This window comes from Leptopilina heterotoma, unplaced genomic scaffold (genome assembly GCF_015476425.1).
Source record: "Leptopilina heterotoma isolate Lh14 unplaced genomic scaffold, ASM1547642v1 Lhet_81, whole genome shotgun sequence".
Taxonomy (NCBI): Eukaryota; Metazoa; Arthropoda; class Insecta; order Hymenoptera; family Figitidae; genus Leptopilina; species Leptopilina heterotoma.
In genome coordinates, this window is record NW_025111185.1 from 2,845,464 (window position 1) to 2,868,545 (window position 23,082).

At 28.7% G+C, this 23,082-nt stretch overlaps 4 protein-coding genes across 4 annotated transcripts in view; 2 read left to right on the top strand and 2 right to left on the bottom strand.

The window, feature by feature from the left end:
• Nucleotides 1-90: 90 nt before the first annotated feature.
• Nucleotides 91-5,373, top strand: LOC122511155 (large subunit GTPase 1 homolog). The gene is made up of 4 exons (XM_043626222.1): nt 91-276; nt 465-1,818; nt 4,425-4,755; nt 4,972-5,373. The coding sequence occupies exons 1-4, from the start codon at nt 187-189 to the stop codon at nt 5,084-5,086; spliced, it is 1,890 nt and encodes a 629-aa protein (XP_043482157.1). The 5' UTR covers nt 91-186; the 3' UTR covers nt 5,087-5,373.
• Nucleotides 5,374-5,837: 464 nt separating this feature from the next.
• LOC122511157 (RNA polymerase II subunit A C-terminal domain phosphatase SSU72) lies at nt 5,838-9,628 on the bottom strand. The gene is made up of 4 exons (XM_043626224.1): nt 9,048-9,628; nt 8,759-8,902; nt 6,042-6,300; nt 5,838-5,960 (listed from the first exon to the last, which is right to left on the bottom strand). The coding sequence occupies exons 1-4, from the start codon at nt 9,128-9,130 to the stop codon at nt 5,859-5,861; spliced, it is 588 nt and encodes a 195-aa protein (XP_043482159.1). The 5' UTR covers nt 9,131-9,628; the 3' UTR covers nt 5,838-5,858.
• Nucleotides 9,629-13,634: 4,006 nt separating this feature from the next.
• Nucleotides 13,635-15,534, bottom strand: LOC122511156. Its single transcript, XM_043626223.1, has one exon. It carries the CDS (start codon nt 15,234-15,236, stop codon nt 13,641-13,643), a length of 1,596 nt encoding a protein of 531 aa, XP_043482158.1. The 5' UTR covers nt 15,237-15,534; the 3' UTR covers nt 13,635-13,640.
• A 3,252-nt stretch (nt 15,535-18,786) lies between these two features.
• Nucleotides 18,787-23,082, top strand: part of LOC122511359 — a 65,809-nt gene continuing 61,513 nt past the window's right edge. The window contains exon 1 of the mRNA XM_043626541.1: nt 18,787-19,455. The gene's annotated coding sequence lies outside the window, so the exon portion shown is untranslated. The remainder of the gene's footprint in view (nt 19,456-23,082) is intronic.

The following is a 23,082-nucleotide window of genomic DNA, read 5'->3' on the forward strand; positions in this document are numbered from 1 at the left end:
ATTTTCAGCCAATCGCAAGCCTTCTTTATACAAGAATGTTAATGTCGGTTCATAATTGGTAAACGAACCACGTTGTTTTTAAATGTTTTTAAGGTTATGTTAGATGTCAATTCGTCAATTGAAACTTTATAAACGAAAGTAATCGAAATCTTTTAAAGAGGTATTTGAAATATAAAACTATATATAATGGGTAAAAAGAATAAGGGAACAAATCTGGGTCGATCTTTGATAAAAGATCGTTTCGCACCTGCGAAAAGAAGAGATGTTGACTCATTTGTAAGTAAATCTAGATTTTTTTACAAAAGTTGTTATTTCACATTCTTTGTATGTTTTGCTTGATAGGAGGACAACTCTTAGTTAAAAATAAAGTATTATAAATTTAGTTTCCAAAAAATAATTTTTTTATGTTTTATAAAAAAGATTGATTTAAAATTTCAATTAAAATTTATTATATGTAAATTTAGTTGCACACTGCGGATATAAATGACGGATACGATTGGGGCCGGCTAAATCTTCAATCAGTAACCGAAGAAAGTTCATTTCAAGAGTTTCTCTCAACAGCCGAGCTTGCGGGAACCGAATTTCAAGCTGAGAAACTAAACATTAAATTTGTAAATCCAAAAAGTGGGATTGGACTTCTCTCCAAGGAGGAGAAAACAAAGGTCTTGGAGTCACACAAGAAGAATCGAACTTTATTGAAAATTCCAAGAAGACCAAAGTGGGATAAATCGACAACAGCTCAGGAATTACAAGAGAAGGAGAAAGAAGAATTTCTCGAATGGAGACGTGGTTTGGTTAGTCTACAGGAAAACGAAGAATTAATACTCACACCGTATGAGAAAAATCTTGAATTCTGGAGACAACTTTGGCGCGTTATCGAGAGAAGTGATGTTGTCGTTCAAATAGTCGATGCCCGGAATCCTCTTCTCTTTCGATGTGAAGATCTTGAGAAATATGTGCACGAAGTTGATGCCGAGAAGAAGAATATTATTTTAATTAACAAAGCTGATTTTCTCACTGAGGAACAACGGCAAATTTGGGCGGATTATTTTTTTCAATGTGGTATTCAAGTGGCTTTTTTCTCAGCTACGCTTGCAGCGGAAAAATTGTCAATTAAAGAGGAAGAGGAAGAAGAAGAAGAAGATGATGAAGACCTTGATGATGATGATGAGAGTGGAAGCGAAGAAGGAAACGAAACAGAAGTTGAATCCGAATACTTGTCAGATTTCGCCTCAGAATCAAATTACGAAAGTGCTGATGATGGTTTAAAAGCAGAAATTTCCGAACAAACAGAAGCGACAACTTCACAATCTCCAGAAATTAATCTTGAAAAAGATGAGAATTTTCAAAATTCGGCCGCATTGTTAAACAGAGACGAACTCGTGGATTTTTTCAAAACAATATACAAAGGAAAACAACATACGGAAGGTGTGACGACAATCGGTTTAGTTGGTTATCCAAATGTTGGCAAAAGTTCAACAATCAATGCTCTGCTAATGAATAAAAAAGTGTCCGTTTCAGCAACTCCGGGTAAAACGAAACATTATCAGACACTTTTCTTGGATAAAGATTTACTGCTCTGCGATTGTCCCGGACTTGTGATGCCCAGTTTTGTTTGCACTAAAGCGGAGATGATTTTAAATGGTATTTTGCCAATAGACCAAATGAGAGATCACGTACCTTCTGTCACTTTATTGGGAACTTTAATTCCAAGACATATTATTGAGGACACTTATGGAATTATGATTCCTTTGCCTATTGAGGGGGAAGATTCCGATCGATCACCAACTTCGGAGGAAATTCTTAATTCTTATGGTTGTAAGTATTATTCTTATTTTTAATTCTAAAAAATAATTCTGTGCATTATCAGGGTTGCCACGCTTTTGCTCTTTTCAAATTCCCTGACTTTTCCAGGTTTTCCAGGTTAAAAAACAATTTAAAAACGGAATTCCAGGTTTTTAAAACGAAAATTATTCGAAAACATCAAAAACTTCATTTTTAAATAAATATTTTTTTTTTATAGAAATTAAGATTTTAAAAAATGTTCAATTCAATAACATATAAGAATAATTATTATAAAACATGAAGATATTACTGTAACTTCTTCAAAAATTATTTTCATCATTACGATTATTCATTTCTAGAATTTTCAACTAAAATTCTTCTTTAAGTCAATTTTTATTTTAATAATTTTTGAAAAAATTCTTTGTAAATTTTCAAATTCTTTTGTTTACAATTTAATTTTACGAAATTTCGAATATTCTGACATTCTTCAATTAAAAATATCCATTAAACTTTTTGATAAAAATTAGTCCCACAGAATTCTTAAATAAAAGTATGAAAAGTTCAAATTTTCAAAGATTTTAATTTTTGAAATTCATTTTTAAATCAATATTTATTAGAAAATTCTATGAGAATTCAATTATTTAACTACAAAAAATAAATAAATTTTATTAAACAATTGAATGTTTCGTAAAATGAAATTTTCATAAAGAATTTTATCAATAAATTTTTAAATAATTGAATTCTCTTGACAAATTTCAATAAAAATTTTTAAGAGTAATTTTATTTTTCAAGAAATTTTATGAAAATTGTATTAAAAATAATTGAAATTCTGCCAAGAATTTTATTAAAATTTATTTAAATTATTTAATTTCGGAGAAAAATTTTATTATTTATAAAGATAATTGAAATTTTGACGAGAATTTTTGTAAATTTTTAATCATATTTGGATTTCTGGGAAGAATTTTATTAAAATTATTTTGAAAAAAATTGAATTGTTATGCATAGAATTTCATTAAAAATTTTTGAAAATAATTTAATTCTTTAAAGAAATTTAATTAAAAATATATTGAAAATAATACTTAAATTCTAATAAGTAAATTGTAACAAAACGTTTTTAAAATAATTGAATTTCTTTGATAAATTTTAATAAAATTTTTAAGAGTAATTTCATTTTTCGAGAAATTTGATAAAAATTGTATTAAAAATAATTAAAATTCTGCCAAGAATTTTAATAAAATTTTTGAAAATAATTGAATTTCTGAGAAAAATTTTATTATTTATTAATATAATTGAAATTTTGTAAATTTTTATTGTAATTGGATTTCTGCAAAGAATTTTATATAAATTATATTGAAAATAATTGAATTTTGGAGAAAAATGTTATTATTTATAAAGATAATTGAAATTTTGACGAGAGTTTTTAAACAGAATTGGATTTCTGCAAAAAATTTTTTTAAAATTATTTGAAAAAATTAATTTGTTACGCAAAGAATTTCATTAAAATTTTTTAAAATAATTTAATTGTTTAAAGAAATTTAATTAAAAGTATATTGAAAATAATACTTAAATTCTAATAAATAAATTGTAACAAAGCAGGTTTTTAAAATAATTAAATTTCTTTGATTGATTTTAATAAAATTTTTAAGAATAATGACATTTTTCGAGGAATTACATTAAAATTGTATTAAAAATAATTGAAATTCAGCATTGAGTTTTATTATTTATGAAAGTATTTGAATTCCTGTATAAAATGTTATTATTTATGAAAATAATTGAATAATAATAATTTATGAAAATAATTTGTAAATAATTTATTGAATTCCTGTGAAATTTTCATTATTTACGAAATTAATGAAATGTTTGCGTAGAATTTTATTACAATTTTTTTTTAACTAATTGAATTCTTTTAGGAATTTTTATTGAAGTAATAGATATTAAAAATCATTGAATTGAGGAAAGTTTTTGAAAATAATTTAAATTTTGTCAAGAATTTTATTAAAATTTTTGAAAATAATTGAATTTCTGAGAAGAATTTTACTATGCTTTTGAAAATAATTGAATTTCTGCACTCATTTGTAATTGCTTCAAAATTTAATTTGTTTTAGTGTTTTTAACTAAAATTCTTCTATAAATCCATTATTTTTAATAACAAATTAAATATATATTTTCAAAAATTTTACTAATTTCAGAAGAATTTTAGTTTAAAAATTTTTTTTATATCTAAGTTTTTTTAAATTTCTAATGAAATACATTTAAATTGGAAATTTTACAAAATTTCAAATCAAAATCTTTTGAAGTTCATCTACTTATAAAAATTGTAAACGCAATTCTTTTAAAATTGTATGAATTTTGAATTATTTAAGTAAAATTATAGATTTCAGTAATAAACACAATAACTTTAGAAAACAACAATTTTCCAGGATTTCGATCAAAATTCCCTGATTTTTCTAGGTTTTTTCAAGGTTTATAAAATTTCCTGATATTTTCAGGTTTCCAGGTTGCGTGGCCACCCTGATTATACTTTCAAAAATATTGTTTACTGATTGTGAGAATTGAAAATTAAAACTATGAAACGCAGGTTTATTATTATTTACTAATTATTTGACTAAAATTTACTAAATTTTACATGTTTTTTTTAGACAATCGTGGTTTTATGACACAAAATGGCCAACCAGATAATCCACGATCGGCACGCTACGTCCTCAAAGATTTTGTAAACGGAAAACTATTATACTGTGTTACTCCTCCGACTCAAACTCAAGACGAATTTCACCAATTTCCAGAGAGAAAACGAACATTTCCCACAAATAAACAATTGCCACAAGCGACAATTCGTGCGACAAGAGGAATCAAAACCACCACCGAAGACATAGATAAAGTATTTTTCCAAAATAAAGCACAAGGTGTTCACATTCGAGGAGTACAAAAAATAAGAAACATAAATTTAATCGCAGGTGCATCTTCAATAAGGTAATAATTCTTTTTTTTCTTCAAAATGTATAATCTTCTTTTTATTATGAAATAACGGTCAATTCTGCGCATTTACATCTTTTTTTTTGAAATTTTTATAAACCGTTTGTAGTTGTTTTTTCAATAATATATTTACAAACGTATTTTGCATTTTTCATTTTTCAATATTACACAATTTCATTTAACAATTATTATGAAAATAATTTTGTATTTCAGCGATCTAGGATCTGTTCAAAGTCTGGAGAAACCTTGGAAGAAAATTAATAAACATTCTAATAAGAAGAAACGAGAAAAGGCAAGAAGATTGTACTCACATCTTGATCAACATTAAGGCGACAAAATGTCAACAAAAAAAAAATTTTATTTTTATTTTTAATAGATCGCAGTAATCGGAAAAAAAAGTTAAAAAGTTTTCTACACATAGAATTGTTAAAAGTTTTCGGCAAAGAGATTTTTAATTTTCTTCTTTTTATTATAATTCTTTAAAATGGGATTTTCTCTATACTGCACAACAGTAAAGTTTCTATACATACATATATATAATTATTTATAAATATGTCACAATACCTATATATATGTACATATTGTAATTATTAAAATTTGTATATTACAATTGGATGACATTTTTTTTATTACGGGGTTTCAATATTTACTTTTTTTACGAGAACTCTCATTGAAAAAAAAATCAAGATAGTTAATATTTTGCGCAAAATTACATTTATATCTGAGGTAATATAGTTTTAAACAAAAATCTCCTACTCATCTCTCAATTATTTCACTATTTCTATACAAAATTTGAATATTAAAATTCGAATTTTATTAATTAAAATTAAAATTCCAATAATAATGATTTTCCTAAGAAAATTATATTGTTAATTTTATCCATTTTATCTAAATTTAAAAATTATAAATATAATAATATAAAGAGATGAGTGAGAAAGAAAAATGTATTCCAGTCGTTGACTTATTTTTATATAATTATATACTTAATTAGGAAGCACAGACTAAACTGTAATTTTGAAGTATTATTTTCCATGATTAAAAATCGAGCAACTCTTTTGCTCTAGAATAAAAAAACGAAATTCAATTTCAAGACTAAATTTTTAATAAAAAAGTACGGTGTGCAATATTTTTCGCGCGAATTTCGATTCGAATTCATGAAGAAATTCATCTATATCATTGTCCAAGTCGTCACTGCTCGCCAACTGGAATAGAGAAAATTAATTATTAATTAATTAAATAATTTAGATAGACAAAGTAAAATTTAGGAAATTTGAATACAATACCACAGTAACGAGTTCACAGATGAGAAAAGATCCCACGGTGGCTTCCTCATGATTATCCTGAATATCAATATTAATCAAGTGAACTGGTTGATTATCTTCGGGCGTTCTTGATTCCATGCACTCAATAACTTGATCGTAAACTCTTTCCTCGCAGGTTATAAGAATATCGAATTTATCTTTGGAAGCTTGAAACCTCTCTGGTCTTGGTTTTATCCGACGATTTCTATCTAGCATGTGCAGCAGACCATTTTGTGTATAACTATTTTTTTAATTTGTTAAGGATTTTCGAAAAAAAATTTTCCTGAGAGCATAAAAATATAGAAACATGGAAATTTAACATATATATTTTTGGAAATTGTAAATTAATTTTTGCATCTAGAATATGCATTTAGAAAATATAATTTAAAATTTTCTGATTTACAAAAACTAAAAAAAAAATTTAATTTTCCCCAAAAAATATTCAAAAGATTTATTAATTTATACAGTTTTTTTATCGTTAATTTTTTTAATTGTAATATTATTTATTATTTTGTAATTTTAATTTTGACTATTGAAATACCATTTCAACTTCCTTTAAAAACTTGTAGATAAGAAATTTATCTAAAATACGTAAGTACTTTAAATTAACTACCAATTAATAAAAACAATATTTTCGTTTTTGATATTTGTTAACATATAACCACAATCTCCAATAAATTATACTTAACCGACTGATTGAAAATATTACAAAAATAAAACATTAATATTAATTACTAATTATTAATATTAATAATTAAAATTTTTTTAAAAATGTAAAAAAAATGTTTAAAAAAAAGAAATGTATTAAAATGTATATTTTATTGGTTGTAATAATGAAAAAATAAGAAATTAATAAAATTTATTATTCTCGAAATTTAATTGTGTTCTATTGTAAAAAAACGAATTTTTCTCTTAGAAAACTTTGATAATAAAGTGCTAGAATGTTTAACAAATTTTTTTAAAATAAAAAAAATATTATATATTTTAATATTTAATAAAAGTTTTTTTTAAGTAAAAACAATAAAATACTAAAATAAAATACTGTAACTTTGAAATATTATTACTATAGATAAACAGCTGTATTTCTACATAAAAAATACTAAAAACAGAAAATTTGATTATGTTTCTTTGCCTCTTACAATTTACTTGAAATTTAATTCTGTTAAAAAAAAGAATTGAAAAAAACGAAAAAAAAAATTGGAAAAAAATCTGTCAAATAGATTTGATTTATTTTTTTGTAAAATACAACAAAATACACAAAAATGGCAGAAATATATTTTTCAAAAATTTTGCATTTTACGAATTTTAATTTAATTTATCAGAAAAAAAGGAACAAGCAAACTCAGTGTACCAACAAGAATTTATAATTTAATTCATAAAACCTGTTTTTATATCTACTTCCTGATTAAAATTTTTTAAAGATCGTAGGTCCTAAAAAATTCCTACTTAAAATATTGAAGACAAAATTTCAAATTTAAACGAAATGAAAATTTTAGAATAATTTTAGCAAAATATTCAATTCAGATATTAAAATAATTTAATACCTAATTATATTTATAATTAAATTAAGATAAATTTTATTAAAAAAATGTGGACGAAACAAAATATAATAAATAAAAATTATTAGTTTACTTTTTAGAAAGATTTTATAATCAATAATATTTTAGACTCTATTATTAAATTAAGGTAGTTAAAAAATTAAATTTAGTTTGTTAAAAAAAATCTACGAAACAAAATATAATCAAAAAAATATTAATTTACTCTTTAGAAAGACGACTAGAAACTTGTCATAATTAGAATATTTTCGAAAATATTTATAAGCTGATATTAATTTGTTTTCTTAAGGGGAGGGTAAACCTTTATTTTCAACTATATGAAGAAAATATTTTAAATATTTAATAAAATTATTTTCATAGTAATTTTTTGAGAGGAATTCAATGATCATAAAAAAATTGGTCAGAAAATATTTTGACCCTTTTTGAATTTTTATTTTTTATAAAAATTGATAGATTTTGAAATCCATACGTAATTTTGTAGAAAATATATTTTTGTATCCATAAAAAAATTGCTGAATGAAAAAATTAATATTTACAAAAGTTTTAGCATTTAAAAAAAATATTTTTTAGGTTAAGAATTTAAAAAATATGATTATTATTAAATTTTATTATACGAAAACTCATTTGTTTTTTTCTAACTAATTTTAGAACATAAACTTTTTAAAAAAAAATGTTTTATCAAATAAATTTTTAATAATTTTTTGAAAATTCAAAAAAGGTCAAAATATTTTCTGACCAATTTTTTTACGACCATTGAATTCCTCTCAAAAAATTACTATAAAATAATTCTATTAAATATTTAAAATATTTTCTTCATACAGTTGAAAATATAGGTTTACCCTCCCTTTAAATAAAACAATATCATGCGAGAAAGGTGTAATTTTCATTTTCATTAATAAATTAATTTTTACGAAAAAAAGTTGAAAATAAAAAAAGGAAAAAAAGAACATAGAAATTCTCTAGATTTTGATTTAAACTTTTAGTCAAAATATTGGGAGGAAAAGGATAACGAGAGAGATCAATGAAGCGAATAAGAAAAAAAGGAGGAAAAGAGAGAAAGAGATCAATGAAAAGAATGGGAACAGAAAGAAGGAATTTGGCGATAAATGTAGGTTTTTTTTAGTCTTCAGTCAAATAGGATACTATTGCTTGTCTTTCGTGAGTAAGTCATTGTAAATTTCTTCGTAAGAAGTTCCAAAATCGTAAACATTTGGACGATCCGGAGCATTCCCTGGAAGTTTGACTTTATCTCCAGTTCCAAAAGATTGAACGTTGAAACCTTTTTTACTAAACAAGAAATTTATATGTATTAAAAGAAATATTATTTCAATTATTAAAAAACACTATTATTAAAACTATTTCAATGGAATAAGTTTAGTATTATTAAATTCACCAAGTTTAAATAAGTTCGAAATTTCTATTTTATAATTACCTGAGAAAAGCATGCGCTTCCATACTTCTGTTCATATTACTTGAACAAATAACTGCAATGTTGATTGAATTAGATGCAGGCATTATTTTCAACTTTCTTTTTGGTCAAAAATAATAATAAAAAACTTTCGCGCTTTCAAAATTGAGAAATCTTTATTAATGTTAAAACTATTCTACTCGTCGACCTAAATAATATCGAAGATTTTCTGAAAACTATATGTAATTCATTTACGTTAATTCAACTATGTATGAAAAGAATATCTAGTCACGAACCGTCCTATAAAATTTATATATTCTTTCTCTAATCTTCGAGAGTAACAGGTGAGGGGAAAAAATGTTCTCTCTGCTGCCGTAATCTTTAAAAGGGGAAAAAAATAGATTTCCACACTCTACTACCGTTGCAAATATTTTCTTTAAATGTCAGAGCGGTTAAAATAATTAACGGTGCCCACCACTGTCCAGGATAAGATGCCTGACAGAGACCAACAAAAACCAAACCTGACGAACCTGACCAAACGCAGACAAAAAAATGACCAGGAAGGAACATGGAAATTCAATTTCAATTTCAATGTTCAGCGTTGGCACTTATACTTGCGTTACGCTGCGTATATACGGCCATGACCTGGTGACTAGTGAATACGGCTTAAGCCTGTGAACAGAGTAAAGTTTGGCGGCGCGAACGCCGACCGACCACGGTGTGCACGGCAACACAGTCGGAGAGCAAATAATAGCACTCCGTCTACGTTCCCGTGAACCAATGTAATTCGAGTAGATAATTATGTTTAAATTATAAAATATAAAAGCATGAGATTAAAGGAAGAAAGTAAATAATTATATTTTAATATTAGCGCGTTTTAAGAATCTAAAAACATGAGAGACGACTCTTGGGTTAGGGTTAGAGAGAAATTGTACACTGCAAAATGGAGGGGGACACTTTAAAGCTCTTGAAAGGGCTTTAATTAAGTCTGGACGAAATGTGTCGAATCTGGGACAAGACCAAAGAATGTGATCGAGATCTTCATCAATATTTGGACAGTGTGGGCAATCGCCAGACTGAATGTAATTTTTTCTAGCGAGACTAGCACCAAGGTTATAGTGATTACTTCTTGCACGACATATAGAAGTGATCCAGAGTCTGCGAGCCACGAAGTTCGCAAACCATGGTTTTCTTCTGGGTTGGTAAAAACATTGTGTGTATTTAGCACCTTTATTTTTGCCTACATCCAGAAAGTATGAGTTGCAGCTATCAGATAGCTGTTTTCGAGCAAGACAAAAGAAGTCAGAATAAGATAGAGGTATGTTTAGTTGTTGAGGATTGGTGGATGCGTCTTTCGCCGCCCTGTCCACTTCCTCGTTTCCATCAATACCTGAGTGACCAGGGATCCAAACGAGGGTAGATGGACGATTTAAATTAGAAAGGATTTTTAAGCGGTTTCTGATAGCAAAAATTATATAAGATTTAATTTTGTAGATGTTTTTAGAAGCTAGGTTTTTAAGAACACTAAGAGAATCTGAGAAAATGACCGTATTAGAAAGATTAGAATTTATAATGTAATCTAAAGTAAATAAAATTGCAAAGGCTTCAAGAGAAAAAATTGAAGCATGTTTTGAAATTTTGAATTTAGAGGTTAAATTTAAAGAAGGACAAACAAAGGCGCATCCAGCCAAGTGTTCCTTTTCTGATTTGGAACCGTCAGTAAAAAAGAAAGTGTGATTTGGAAAGTTAATGTTGGATAGATCCTTAAATAATATTGAAGGTTTAGGAGAGTTTTGAAGTGATTTGCCCCAATTAAGAATAATTTGGGGAGTAAATAAATGATCCTCAAAGAGGAATTCGAAGTAAGGGTCAAGGTCCTTGCTTCTGATTAATTCGCTGTAGGTTTTCGATTTTTCGAAGGCAATTAAAAGAGGAAAATTAAATTTGGTATTAGAATCAATAGTGAGTCGAGAGAGTTCTGCAAGCTTAGCTGGAAGAGGATGAGTGGAATTTGAATAAACTCTGTAGAGATATGTTTTAGCAAGGTAATTAAATCTACTTCTTAAAGGGGGTTCACAACATTCTGCAAGCATTACGTTAATTGGGGTGCTCTGTCTGTAGCCTATGGCTAGTCGCAGAGCTTGGTTACGAATCTTTTCTAAACGCGAAAAATTTTTATGAGACTTAAAGTTAGAGCCTTGTGAACCATAATCAATAGGGCTTCTAATTAGTGAGTCAAAAATGCGAAGTAAAAGTTGAGGATCTGCTCCCCACCAAGTACCTCGAAGCACCTTTAGTACATTTAAAATCTTTCTACTTTTATCACACAAATAGTTAAAATGAGTATCAGAGGAGGAAGATTGATGAAAGTGTATGCCGAGATATTTAACTGAAGGACATGGTTTAATAATATGATTATTTAAAGATAATGTAAGGGTTGGATCATTTAGATCAAGTTTTTTATTACTAAAGATAACAAATTTGGTTTTGACTGGACAAACTTCCAGACCTCTCTCAGACAAGTGATCCGAAAGGGAGTTAAGGCTATTTTGAAGGGAGTTAATTACTTGATTTAAATTTGGGGAACGACATGAAACTGATAAGTCATCAGCAAACTCGTAAATTTCACAATCCGCGGGAATAATAGTATTCAGATTCCTAGTGTATATTGCGAAATTAATTGGACTAAGAATGCTACCTTGTGGAAGGCCAACAGTGCTAGTTCTTGGACCAATAACCACGCCATTAATCTTGACATATATGTTTTTACATTTTATTGAATTGTATATAAAGCGAGATATTGATTCCGGAATGCCAATTGATTTAAGATCATTTACTAAAATATTTGGAACTACGCTAGGGAAAGCACCCTTTATGTCTAAAAAGAGAGCACCGACAAATTCGCGTTGAGCTAAGCCTGACCAAATTTCTGTCGAGATTAAGGCAAGATTATCCGTACAAGATTTGCCCTTCCGAAAACCGAATTGGTAAGGACTAAGGATTTTATCGCGTTCTATAAGCCAAGTGAGTCTATTATAAATAAGTTTTTCTGCGACTTTAAAGAGACAAGAGGCCAAAGAAATAGGTCGAAATTTACCAGGTGAAGATGAGGATTTTGGAAGGAAAAAGATAAGAAAATTGTTCCAAGAAGGAGGAAAAGTTCCGCTGGAAATTATTCTATTAAAGATTGATAAGAGGGGTGATAGGGACTCTTCTGGAAAATGTTGAATAATATTAAAATCAATTTTGTCAAGGCCTGGGGAGGATTTAGTTTTACAAGATTTAATTACTATTAATAGTTCTGATAAAGAAAAGGCTGATTCTAGAAATGGGTTATTATCGAAATTATTGGGAAAATTGTCGTGGAATACCGTAGGGGGATAGAGTTCATCCACAAGGGAGTGGAGTTTATCTATCGTTTCTCTATCTGCTGAGCATGAAGCTGTTGCAGGTTGAGTAAATCGGTTTTTAAAAGATTTTATTATGGCCCATATTTTTGTTAAAGGAGTATGTCTGTCCAGGGAATCGCAGAAGTTTTTAAATGATTGACGTCTAGCCTCACTAAGCGTGCGCTTAGCTATGGCTTCCGCTTTTTTATAATTAAGAAAATTTGAGTAATTAGCTAACTTTTTATAATTTTTAAAAGCTACTTTTCTATTATTAATGGCTTCATCGCATTTATTGTCCCACCAAGGTGCAGGAACAAAAGGTTTTCTGGAAGAGGTAGCATTCTTATTCGCGGGAGCGTTTTTCCGTTGAGGACATGCTGTTTTAATTGACAAGTCAACGAGTTCTACAAAATTATTATAATCAGAGATAGGATTATCAGTGTATAAAATATCAGAATTTGACTCCACGGATGAACGCAGTGTGGTGGAGAATAGGGTCCAATTTATATTTCTTAAATTATATTTGTGAGAGGAAAAAGATGCCATTGGTATTGAAATGCCCAATGACGAAAGAATAGGAAGATGATCACTACCCAGCGGATCGTCAAGGACATTCCAAGATGAGGATGTGAAAAGGTTTGAAGAGACGAGAGTAAGATCCAATGCAGAACCGGGATTAGGTGGCCGACCTACCATGGTAGGTGAGCCATCATTTAAGAGGATGAGGTCCATCTCATCCAGTTCTTCACATAAGTTACGCGCATTGGGACAGACATAAGAGCCTCCCCAAAGAGTGCTATGACAATTAAAATCTCCTCCGATAAAAACGGAGTTGAATCCAGAATTTTTGATTGAATTAAAGAAGCGTTTCCAATAATTAAGGGGGGTTTGTCTACCAGGGACTCTATAAACAGAAACTATTAATAATTCACCCAAAGAAGAGTCAATTGAGACAGCGAGTGTTTCAAGTTCGTCTTCCTGAGTAAAAATTGTTGAAATTTTTGAAAATATCAAGCTTTTGCGAATGGCGATAATGAGACCACCACCCTTATTTACTATTCTGTCGCTTCTAATAATATTAAATTGTTTTAAAATTTTTAAATTATGGTTTTTATCGGGTTTTAAAAAGGTTTCGGAAAGAAGGAGGACGTCGAATTTATTAGAGAGACTTTGAATTTCGGGTGCCTTTTTAGAGACACCTCGGCAATTCCATTGCAGGATATTTATTTTAGACAATTGATCCATTAATGTTGTTGTTTACGGAGTTGAACAATAAGAGAATGCTTTCTATAATAGTATTAAGTAGACTTTCGTTGTGTTTTGTTTTTTCTGGTGAAGAACTGGATGAAAGTTGTGTGACATGATCTTTGATCATGGAGATTAGGAATGAAGGGAAGGATTCATGGTTGGAAGTTTGATCAATAGTGTTAGATGTTGAAGGATTAGACATGGAACGAGAAGCAGAGAGGGCAAAACCATTAGGAAGATCGCTACCGTCTCTACCATTGTTCCATTGTGTTGCGTAGAAGGAGTTAGTTCTTTTCCGTGACTGGGGCGTGCCAATTTTTTGGGTGGCAGGTCCAATCATGGGACTTCTCCGTTTTTGAGATGAGAGATTTGTGATGTCTGAAAAAAGTTGAGAAGAGTTTTGATTTGTCGAAGAAGGAGCTGGGATTTCTCCAAGCTGTGGAAAATTTGAGAAGTTGAAAGAGTTCGGGGTTGCACCTGTGTTTCTAGGTCGAAGGATAGCTTTTGCTTCAATGAAGGAGAGTCTGTGTATGGTAGCGTAAGTACGGATTTCCTTTTGAAAGGTGAATTCCGGACAATCCTTGGATGTAGCCAGATGAGGACCAGAGCAGTTTACACATTTTGGTGTCTTTGAAGTGTTTGGACAAGGGTTGGCTGTGTCATGGGTGGTGTTTTCCCCGCAGGACTTGCATCGTGGTTGAGAGCGACAGTGTTTGGCGATGTGACCAAACCTAAAGCATTTCATACATATACGAGGGTTCGGAAAGTAAGGACGAATGGGACTTGACCCTTTGTAGACCGCTACTCTTTGAGGAAGGACCGTACCCTGAAAGGTCAGTAGGACGGTTTTCGACGGAACGAACTTAAACTCCTTGGTTTTTTCGTCGTAAACTTTGCGATTAAAACGCCGCGCTTGGATAATTTTGATTTTATTTACGTGTGGGCCCATAACCTCACCATACTCAATAATTTCCTCAACTGTGATATCCGTGTCGACATCGTTCATAATTCCCTGACAAGAAACGAAACTTGTAGGGATAATGCCTATCAGACCGTGAGATGACAGCTGGGGGTGATTGAGCAGTTGATTCGCCACTTGACCCGATTTTACGGTAACTCTAACTTTACCCCGTCCACTTTGATTAATTTCGACGATTTTGTTTGGGAATAACGGATGAAGGATACGACCGACGGACATAGGGCCGAGGTCCTTTTTAAAATCAGCTGATTTGGGATCTCGTTGGATAAAAATTGCACAGTTGCTTTTTAGAGAATTATCATAGCTGGGTGTCTGATTAGTGTTTGTGTTAGTTTTGTCGGATGTGTCTGAGTTTGTTTGTTTTGTGCGCTGAGTTGGTGAAGGATTTTCCTTAGATGCGTCAGAGTCGTGAGTTTGAGATGGTTTAATAATATGCGAATCATTGTTGCAGTGTTTTTTCGCGGTGAGATTCGATAAATCGTCGCGATTTTCGTTTAAACCCTTTAAAAGAACTAAACTGTTCGCGGCGTTTTCGACATCCATTTGGGTTTGAGGGGAGAGGGGAGGACCATAGTCATCCCCAAAGCCGTCCATCATGTTTGAAGAACCGGAGGAAAACCCTCCGGTTAATATACTTTTATGCCAAGACAGAGCTTTAATGGAAACTACTCGAATTCAAAATGGCCGGTCGGTTGACACGCGGTCCGCGCGGTAGAGAAACGCTGACTTGGTCGTGCTAAGCAGCACGAAAACCTGAAAGCTTTCTCCACACTACACTACATAAATTCGACTACGCTTCGGTAGGAAAATCACGATTCACAAAAGACGGCAATATGCACAAATAGCGTAAACTTTCATTACGAATGTAACACACGATGCGCTCGGTATCACCGCTCGCGAGGAACTCCAGGAACATGGAAAGAAGCGCATATGCGTTATGCGTCTGCGCAGCATTTAGTTGTCAAGTTTATCGTTGGCGGCACTGCAGTAGCCGAAATTAAGCGCGAAATTTGAAATTAATAATTTTCAATTTTTATTTTTTCTCGTAATACATTGAAAAAAGACACTAAACAAAAATCGGTATAAAGTACAAACCAGGTACAAACTAACTTTTTCTATTATAAAACATATTTTTCCAATTTATTTTCTAGAATCATTTTACCTTTTGCTTTACTACTATCTGCTTTATTGTATTCCCCATAAACTAGCTCCCTCTGGAAATATACAGATTCCTACTTTATCAGCAGAAAATAACTTGAAAATGTAATTTCATATCGAAACAAAAGTCCCCAAACGGCAGATTTTTTAAATTTTATTTGTTAAACAAAATAATTGAAAAAAGAATATTTTTTCTTGTAAAAGCGTGTTTTTCTTTAGAACAAAATTATTCCGAAGTGCAAATAATACGAAAATTTTATATGGACTCGTATTCAGTCAGTTGTAAACATTGTTTTTTGCTTTGTTTTTTATAAACTACGTTAATAACCATTTCGCACGCAAGTGTGATATACAAGTAATGAAATATAAAATTACAACTTCAATATAATAAACAATAATTTTATTTAAACTTTTACAAAAATACCCTAAATTAAAAAAGGCAATACGAATATAATTAATAATAAAAATAATAAAAAGTAATAATATTAAAATCACTAAAAATAAATAAATAAATAACAATAATAATAAATAAGTTAATATTTATTGGTTTCGTCAATAATCGAAATAAATAATAAATAAATAATCGAATGTCTTCAAAATATAAATAATTAAAAAATTTTTTTATTTTAAAAATATAAATATTAAAATTGAACAGTGAAAAAAAAGGTATCGACCGTACTGATCAAGTGACATCTGTCGAAATGTCAATTTTATTGGCATTGATTTGCAAAAAATATGCACCAGACAAATTTAAAAATCGCATATATTTAAAATAAAATTAATACAAGTGGAGAGTTTATAATTTCATATCCGCCACGAAATGAAATAGGAAAAAAGTTGTATTTCGTAGGCTTTGCAGTCACGAAACGAAAGTTTCGTAAAGTTTCTTGCGGAAAGTCAATAATATATTAAATAACAAGAATTTTATTTATACTTATATACAAATAATATACTTATTATTAAAAGAACGTTTTCGAAAAATTTTAAAATTGTCGAATCAATAAAATTAACTATATTTTAAACTGCGTATATAAATTTATATGATTATAATTATATTTATTCTTATTATTTATTCAGTATGTGCCGCAATTCACACATTATCACACATTATCAGTAATATTATATTTTTAATATATTTCTATTTTTAACAGTTCAATAATTTATGTTCTAAATAATACAATTATGTAATAAGAGATTTTTACATATACAATTATTCAGTCAAATTTTTTGCTTTTTTGTGTTTTCTTTTTATAATTTAAATATAATAGGTGTTATATTTCGAAAAGTGTTGATATTATTATAAAAGTTATGGCGCAATAATAGGAGGATCACAAAATTACCTAATTATTAATAAGACAGTAGTGTATTTCTCTCCATTGCTAAATCTTTGGTAAATGACAATTTTCTTGATACACCGAGTAAAATTATATGTCTCGCTCCAATGTCCGCACGTTTCATTTCTATAATAATTATTTTAATAAAAAAGGCGCGTAAAACTGCTTTTAATTCTGAAAAAATTTTTAAGTATTAAGTGGGAAAATAAAATAAATAATAATAATAACAATAATAATAACAACAACAATAATAATAATAATAATAATAATAATAAAAAAATGTAACACGCTCCAAAGAAGGGTCCCTGAGAAGCAAATAATTTTAAGGTTATGTTTGCCTTTCTTTTTTACCTTAATTCCAACTTTCTGTGTTTATAATTTCAAACTAAAGTCAGTGTTTATCAATTATTTAAGATGTAATGAAGACTTAAATATCATTGGTTTATATGGAGGGTAAATTCCTTTTGTGTATTTTCATTCAAAAAATTGCAAACATAACCTCACATTTTTTGCTTCTACGGTTTCTTTCTTCCCTTTCTTCAAAGGTTTCGGAGTGCGTCACAAATAATAATAAAAATAGTACATAAAAGCAATAATAGCAATAATAATAGTAACAGTAATAATAATTACTAATAATAGAGTAATATGAAGTCAGAATTGCTCCATCACCATCTGTTTTTTTTAATCGAAAAATCTACCCTTAAATGTACAAATTCAAAGTTTACTTTAATAAGTAATAAAAAATGTAATAACAGATTGTTTTTTAAAACAGAACAATAAATTTATGTACTTCTCTTACAACTCAAAAACATCCTAATTTTTTGTTTAAATTAAAGAAACTACCCTTAAGAGGATAAACTCAGACTTGACAGGTAAACAATAGAAAAAGATTAAGTTTCTAAACGGAAGCATACGTTTCTGTATTTTTATTTTAACAGCTCAAGAAAGGATCAGAATTGCTTTTCATTTTTTCAATTGCCCTCTAATTTTTTTATATATAAAAAGTACCCTTAAAATGATAAACTCAGAGTTTACTATAGAAAAAAATGAAAAAAATTCATTTTTTAGACAGAAGCATACGTTTCTGTATTTTTGTTCTCACAAATAGAAAGCATAGAGACAGAATTAAATTTTTTTTTAATTTCTGTATGAAAAATCTGAATTTCACCACATTAAGGGTAGTTTTTCAAATTTTAACAAAAACTGATGGTGATGTTTTAATTCTGACGCTGATTTTGAGTTTTTAAAACAAAAATACAGAAATGTGTTCTTCCTTTAAAAATTTAATCGATTTTCTAATTTTTTTCCTGTTAAGGATAGTTTTTTTAAATTTTAACAAAAACAAGGGGTGATAATTTAATTCTGACCTTGTTTTTGAGTTGTTGAAAAAAATATATATAAATTTATTGTTCTGGTTAAAAAAAATCTATTATCCATTTTTTTTTTATTTTAAAGTTTGGATTTGCATATTTAAGGGTAGTTTTTTCGATTTAAAAAAAAGATGGTGATGTTTTTATTCTGACATTGTTTCTGAGTTGTTGAAAGAGAAGTACATAAATTTATTGTTCTGTTTTAAAAAAACTATCTTTTATTATACATATTATACATTTTTTATTATACATTGAACTTTGAATTTGTACATTTAAGGGTAGTTTTTTCGATTTAAAAAAACAGAGGGTGTTAGAGGAATTCTGATTTCATATTCGTTTTCAGCGGGCAAAAATACTATAAGATATGTAGGTCTGGTTCAATAAACAGACCACTTTTATTTTTTTGTGTGCCTGTGTAATAAAAATAAAAATATAGGTAACTTAGAAGCTTAGAATTTAAAAACTATAAAAACATAGTAAAACGTATTTAAATGACAGATTCGTGTGTTCGGTTTATCTTCATCGTATTACAAATATTGACGTTTACATCAAATTCACCAGATGTCGAATAAAGTAAATTTCGACATTGCTTCTTCTTATCGAATTCACTCTAGAATTAACGTCATACGCTATAATGCTACTATAGAATTTAGCTTGTTGATTATAACACACCCATAATGATCAATAGTAAAACCATCCTCAATTCTAAATTCTAATTTCCACAAGTGAGTGTTACGTTTATAAGTGCGATTAAATTATCGGTAGTGTCGTAAATTTTGAAACCGCGATTTTGTCATAATTATAAGAATGTTGTCCTTTTCCCGCATGATTCGGGCGTGCTGTAAATTTCCATTTAATCGCAAGTGATTGCTTCTTTGTGCCCAAAAGATGAAGAAATATGAGTGTATCCCCGCAGGATAGAGGTCAGATATACAGGCTGCAACTCTCCTCTCTGTAAGTTATTTACAATATTTAAATTAAACATTTTTTTGTTAAATAAGTGCAATTTAAAAATTTGTGGAATATTTTGAAGGTAAAAAGAAGGAAAGTAAGATAATAACTTATGCGAACATTTATTTTATGAGAATCTGGTAGAAAAGATGAAAATGTTTTAATATTAAGGACTTAAAATCATATTCTCAGGGCTAAAATTCAGTCAAAAACGTTTCTAGTACAAACGGTTTTAGTCCAAAGTGGATTGAAAGTGAGATTTATGTTTCAGTCTTTCAAAAATTATAAACATAATCTAAGATTTTTTGCTTACCTTTCTTCACTGAAAAAACAAAATATTTGAATCAAACATATCTTCAATTGTTATACAATGACAATTATAAATAAAAACTGATTTTTGTTTTAATTAAACAGAAGTAATTAATTCAATAGAAATTTTTATAATTATGGTAAAAAATAACCTTAAAAGGTTAATATACTCCTTATATTACCTTTCTTCAGTGAGCGCGAAACATATCGAACGATTTTTACAAATATTACGCGATTGAATTGATGATGTAAAACGAAATTCATTAAAGTTTTGGACGTTGCACAATTTCGTCGAACTGTATATTTCTTGGACATGTACGTATGTACGTGTGTTTGATTGTCACCTGCGTACCGTGATCGCGGTCAAGATTAAAAACAACGCAACTGCGACAGCGGAAAAAGGATGTCTAGGACGCGGAGATTATCTGCAGGCGCAGCATGAACGATTACACTTCATAGCTCGTTACTTCTGCACGTCTTACTCTATTAAAGAATGGTATTTTCAACGAGGAAGAAAACATGTTCTATGCGTCTACTGCACCATTGACCGCCAATGAATTATATTTTTTACGTAACATCCATTACTTCCTTTTCGCAATTTTTGCATTGTTCCATTAACGCTTATTACTTATTTTATTTTATTATTATTATCTGCTCTTCTATATTCGATATCAAATTATTTTCTTCTTTCTTCAGTTGACCGTTATCGACATGTCGATAACGGTCAACTGAAGAAAGAAGAAAATAATTAGGATAAAAAATTGAGATAAAAAGCGAATCAAAATTGTTGCATCGCAACTGAAGAAAGAAGAAAATAATTAAACCATAGAGTCGCATAGTTAGAATTAGAGTCGCCACTGTTTTCTTGACAGTATCAAATTGATACTAAAGTATGGATCAAATTAATATAAAAAATTTAAATAAATTTTTGATTTGATCCACATTTATGGTATCAATTCGTTGCAATTTGATATTATGAAGTTAACAGCTATATGGACACACTGTTAACTTAATAATTAAACTGCAACGAATTGATAACAAAAATGTTAATCAAATCAAATAAATTGATACAAATTGTTGGCATCAATTTGATCCACTTTAATATCAATTTGATACTTTGAAGAAAACTGTACGGAGGTTAAAATAAAAAGTTTGCATATAAAAATACGAACTAACAAGAAAAGTGTTGCAGGATAATTTTTCTAACAGTTATTTTCTTTATTGAGAAAGTATTCAAGTCATTCGTTTTAAATAAATTTGTTCTCGCTTCTCATTAATCGATTTATTCGAATTAGTCGCATCATCTTATTTTCTTGAATAAACTTTCATTATAATTATATGCACTAGAAAGGTAAAAGTTAAAATCTGTAATTATCTTTTTCAAAAATGCAATATAAAAAATTTTGAAAAGAAAAATCTTTTTTTGTTGGCATTCATATAAATTTGAAGTTAGTATATCATTAATTATACGTTGTATAACAAATCCAAATGTTGCGTTTCTTTTTTACGCATAAATACACGCCAATTATTAAACGTATGTTTTTCTAGAAATGTAAGTGCTTGGAATATAAAAAGTATATTTGTATTTAGAAATGTAGTTATAAAATAATGAGCAAACACCTTTTTAAAAAGAATCTAAGATATACATACATATGAAAAGAATACTCTCTGGAATCGAAACGGCGTGTATTTTTTAATGAAGTTACGCGACATATAGAAATAAATTTTATATAAATTTTATCATCTTGAAATCTATCCTTGCCTTTGAATGACAATATTCCTTTTTATTTCTCTATAATTAATTAACGTGTGACTCGAGATGATCTTAATTAGCCTTTATAAAATAAAGAAAATCCAATTAGAAAAAAATTTGACAGATTTAGAATTTTTTTTTTTATAAAAATGAGAATCAGAAACTCGAGGACGCAGTGTAAGAAAATAAATGCTTTCCATTATTCGCGACAAATGACACAAATTTCTTAGCATGGACAGTGTGAAATCGAACTGTCGTGAATAAAAATCTTGAGAGAAAGCGAGAAACGATGAGATGCAAACTGCATTACAATTTACAAGAAGGCAAACTAGAAATGTTAACATTTCTACATTGAAGCTGCATCATTTAAAAAAAACCTGTCTCTCGATAATCCTCGTGTGTATAAACGCTATATGGAAAATTAATTATAAAAATATACTCGCTAACAATTATTATATATTTCAGGCAAGCTAATAACAAAAAAATAAGTTTATAACTTCACTGAATTATACCTATATATATGGCTCATAAAGAAGAAAGTACTTCCTACATAGGGTTCATTTCATGCAATATAAAATATTTTCTGTCAGTGGCATTTACTTTCTTTCCAGTTAATCCTAAAATTAATTTCTTCTCTTATATTTTATCTTCAATTTCTTTTTCCGTAATCGCATCCTTATCCATTTGTTGTAAAATACTGGAAAATAAATTAATAATACCAAAACATTTTTCAAATTGTGTTTCGAAACTGATCTGTAAAAAATGACGCACTGAAGAAAGAAGCAAAAAATAAAATTCAGTCGAAAATGACGCATTGAAGAAAGAAGCAAAAAATAAAATTCAGTCGAAAATGGTTCAAATGGGTTTCAGTGAAAAAGGGAATGAAAGTAAGATTTAGTGTCCGCTTCGTTGAAACAATGAATGAGAAACGGATATATACATAATATAAGGGCTCGATTATGAAATGTAATAAGTTCTTTGTATTCTGAAACCAAATTATACTCCTTATGACATCTCTCACTTCATATATGCAACTATGAAAGTTACCTTGTCACAAATACTCTCACTTACATTTTACTGTAAATCATTCTTCAACATTATTATTTTCTTAAGCAAATCATAAACGCTGTTTTCATTAAATAGAATTTATAATCAAAAGGCTCAAGGTTGACAAGAGACCTTCACAAATAAGCCTCAAACGTCAACTATGAAAAGTTTATTGTAGTTGTTAAACAAATTTCTTAATTATATTAACCTATTGACTCCGCGCCATACACTTAATTGTTTTCCTTCAATTTTCACATTAAAGAATTTTTAATGATAATTCACGTTTCAATAAAGAGAGTAATATATTTCCATACTTACATCTAATCTACAAATACCATTTTCATAATTTGCGATAGAAATGAATTTTTTAAAAATTTATTTCCATCATGATGGAAAAAATAAAGAAGTGAAGAAAGGATTTTTCAGTGAAGAAAGATTGCAATTTTGAATATATTTGAAAAGTTGCTGAAAATTGCAGAAGAAACAGAAATCGAGAATTTTTTTTATTGAGATAAACTCCC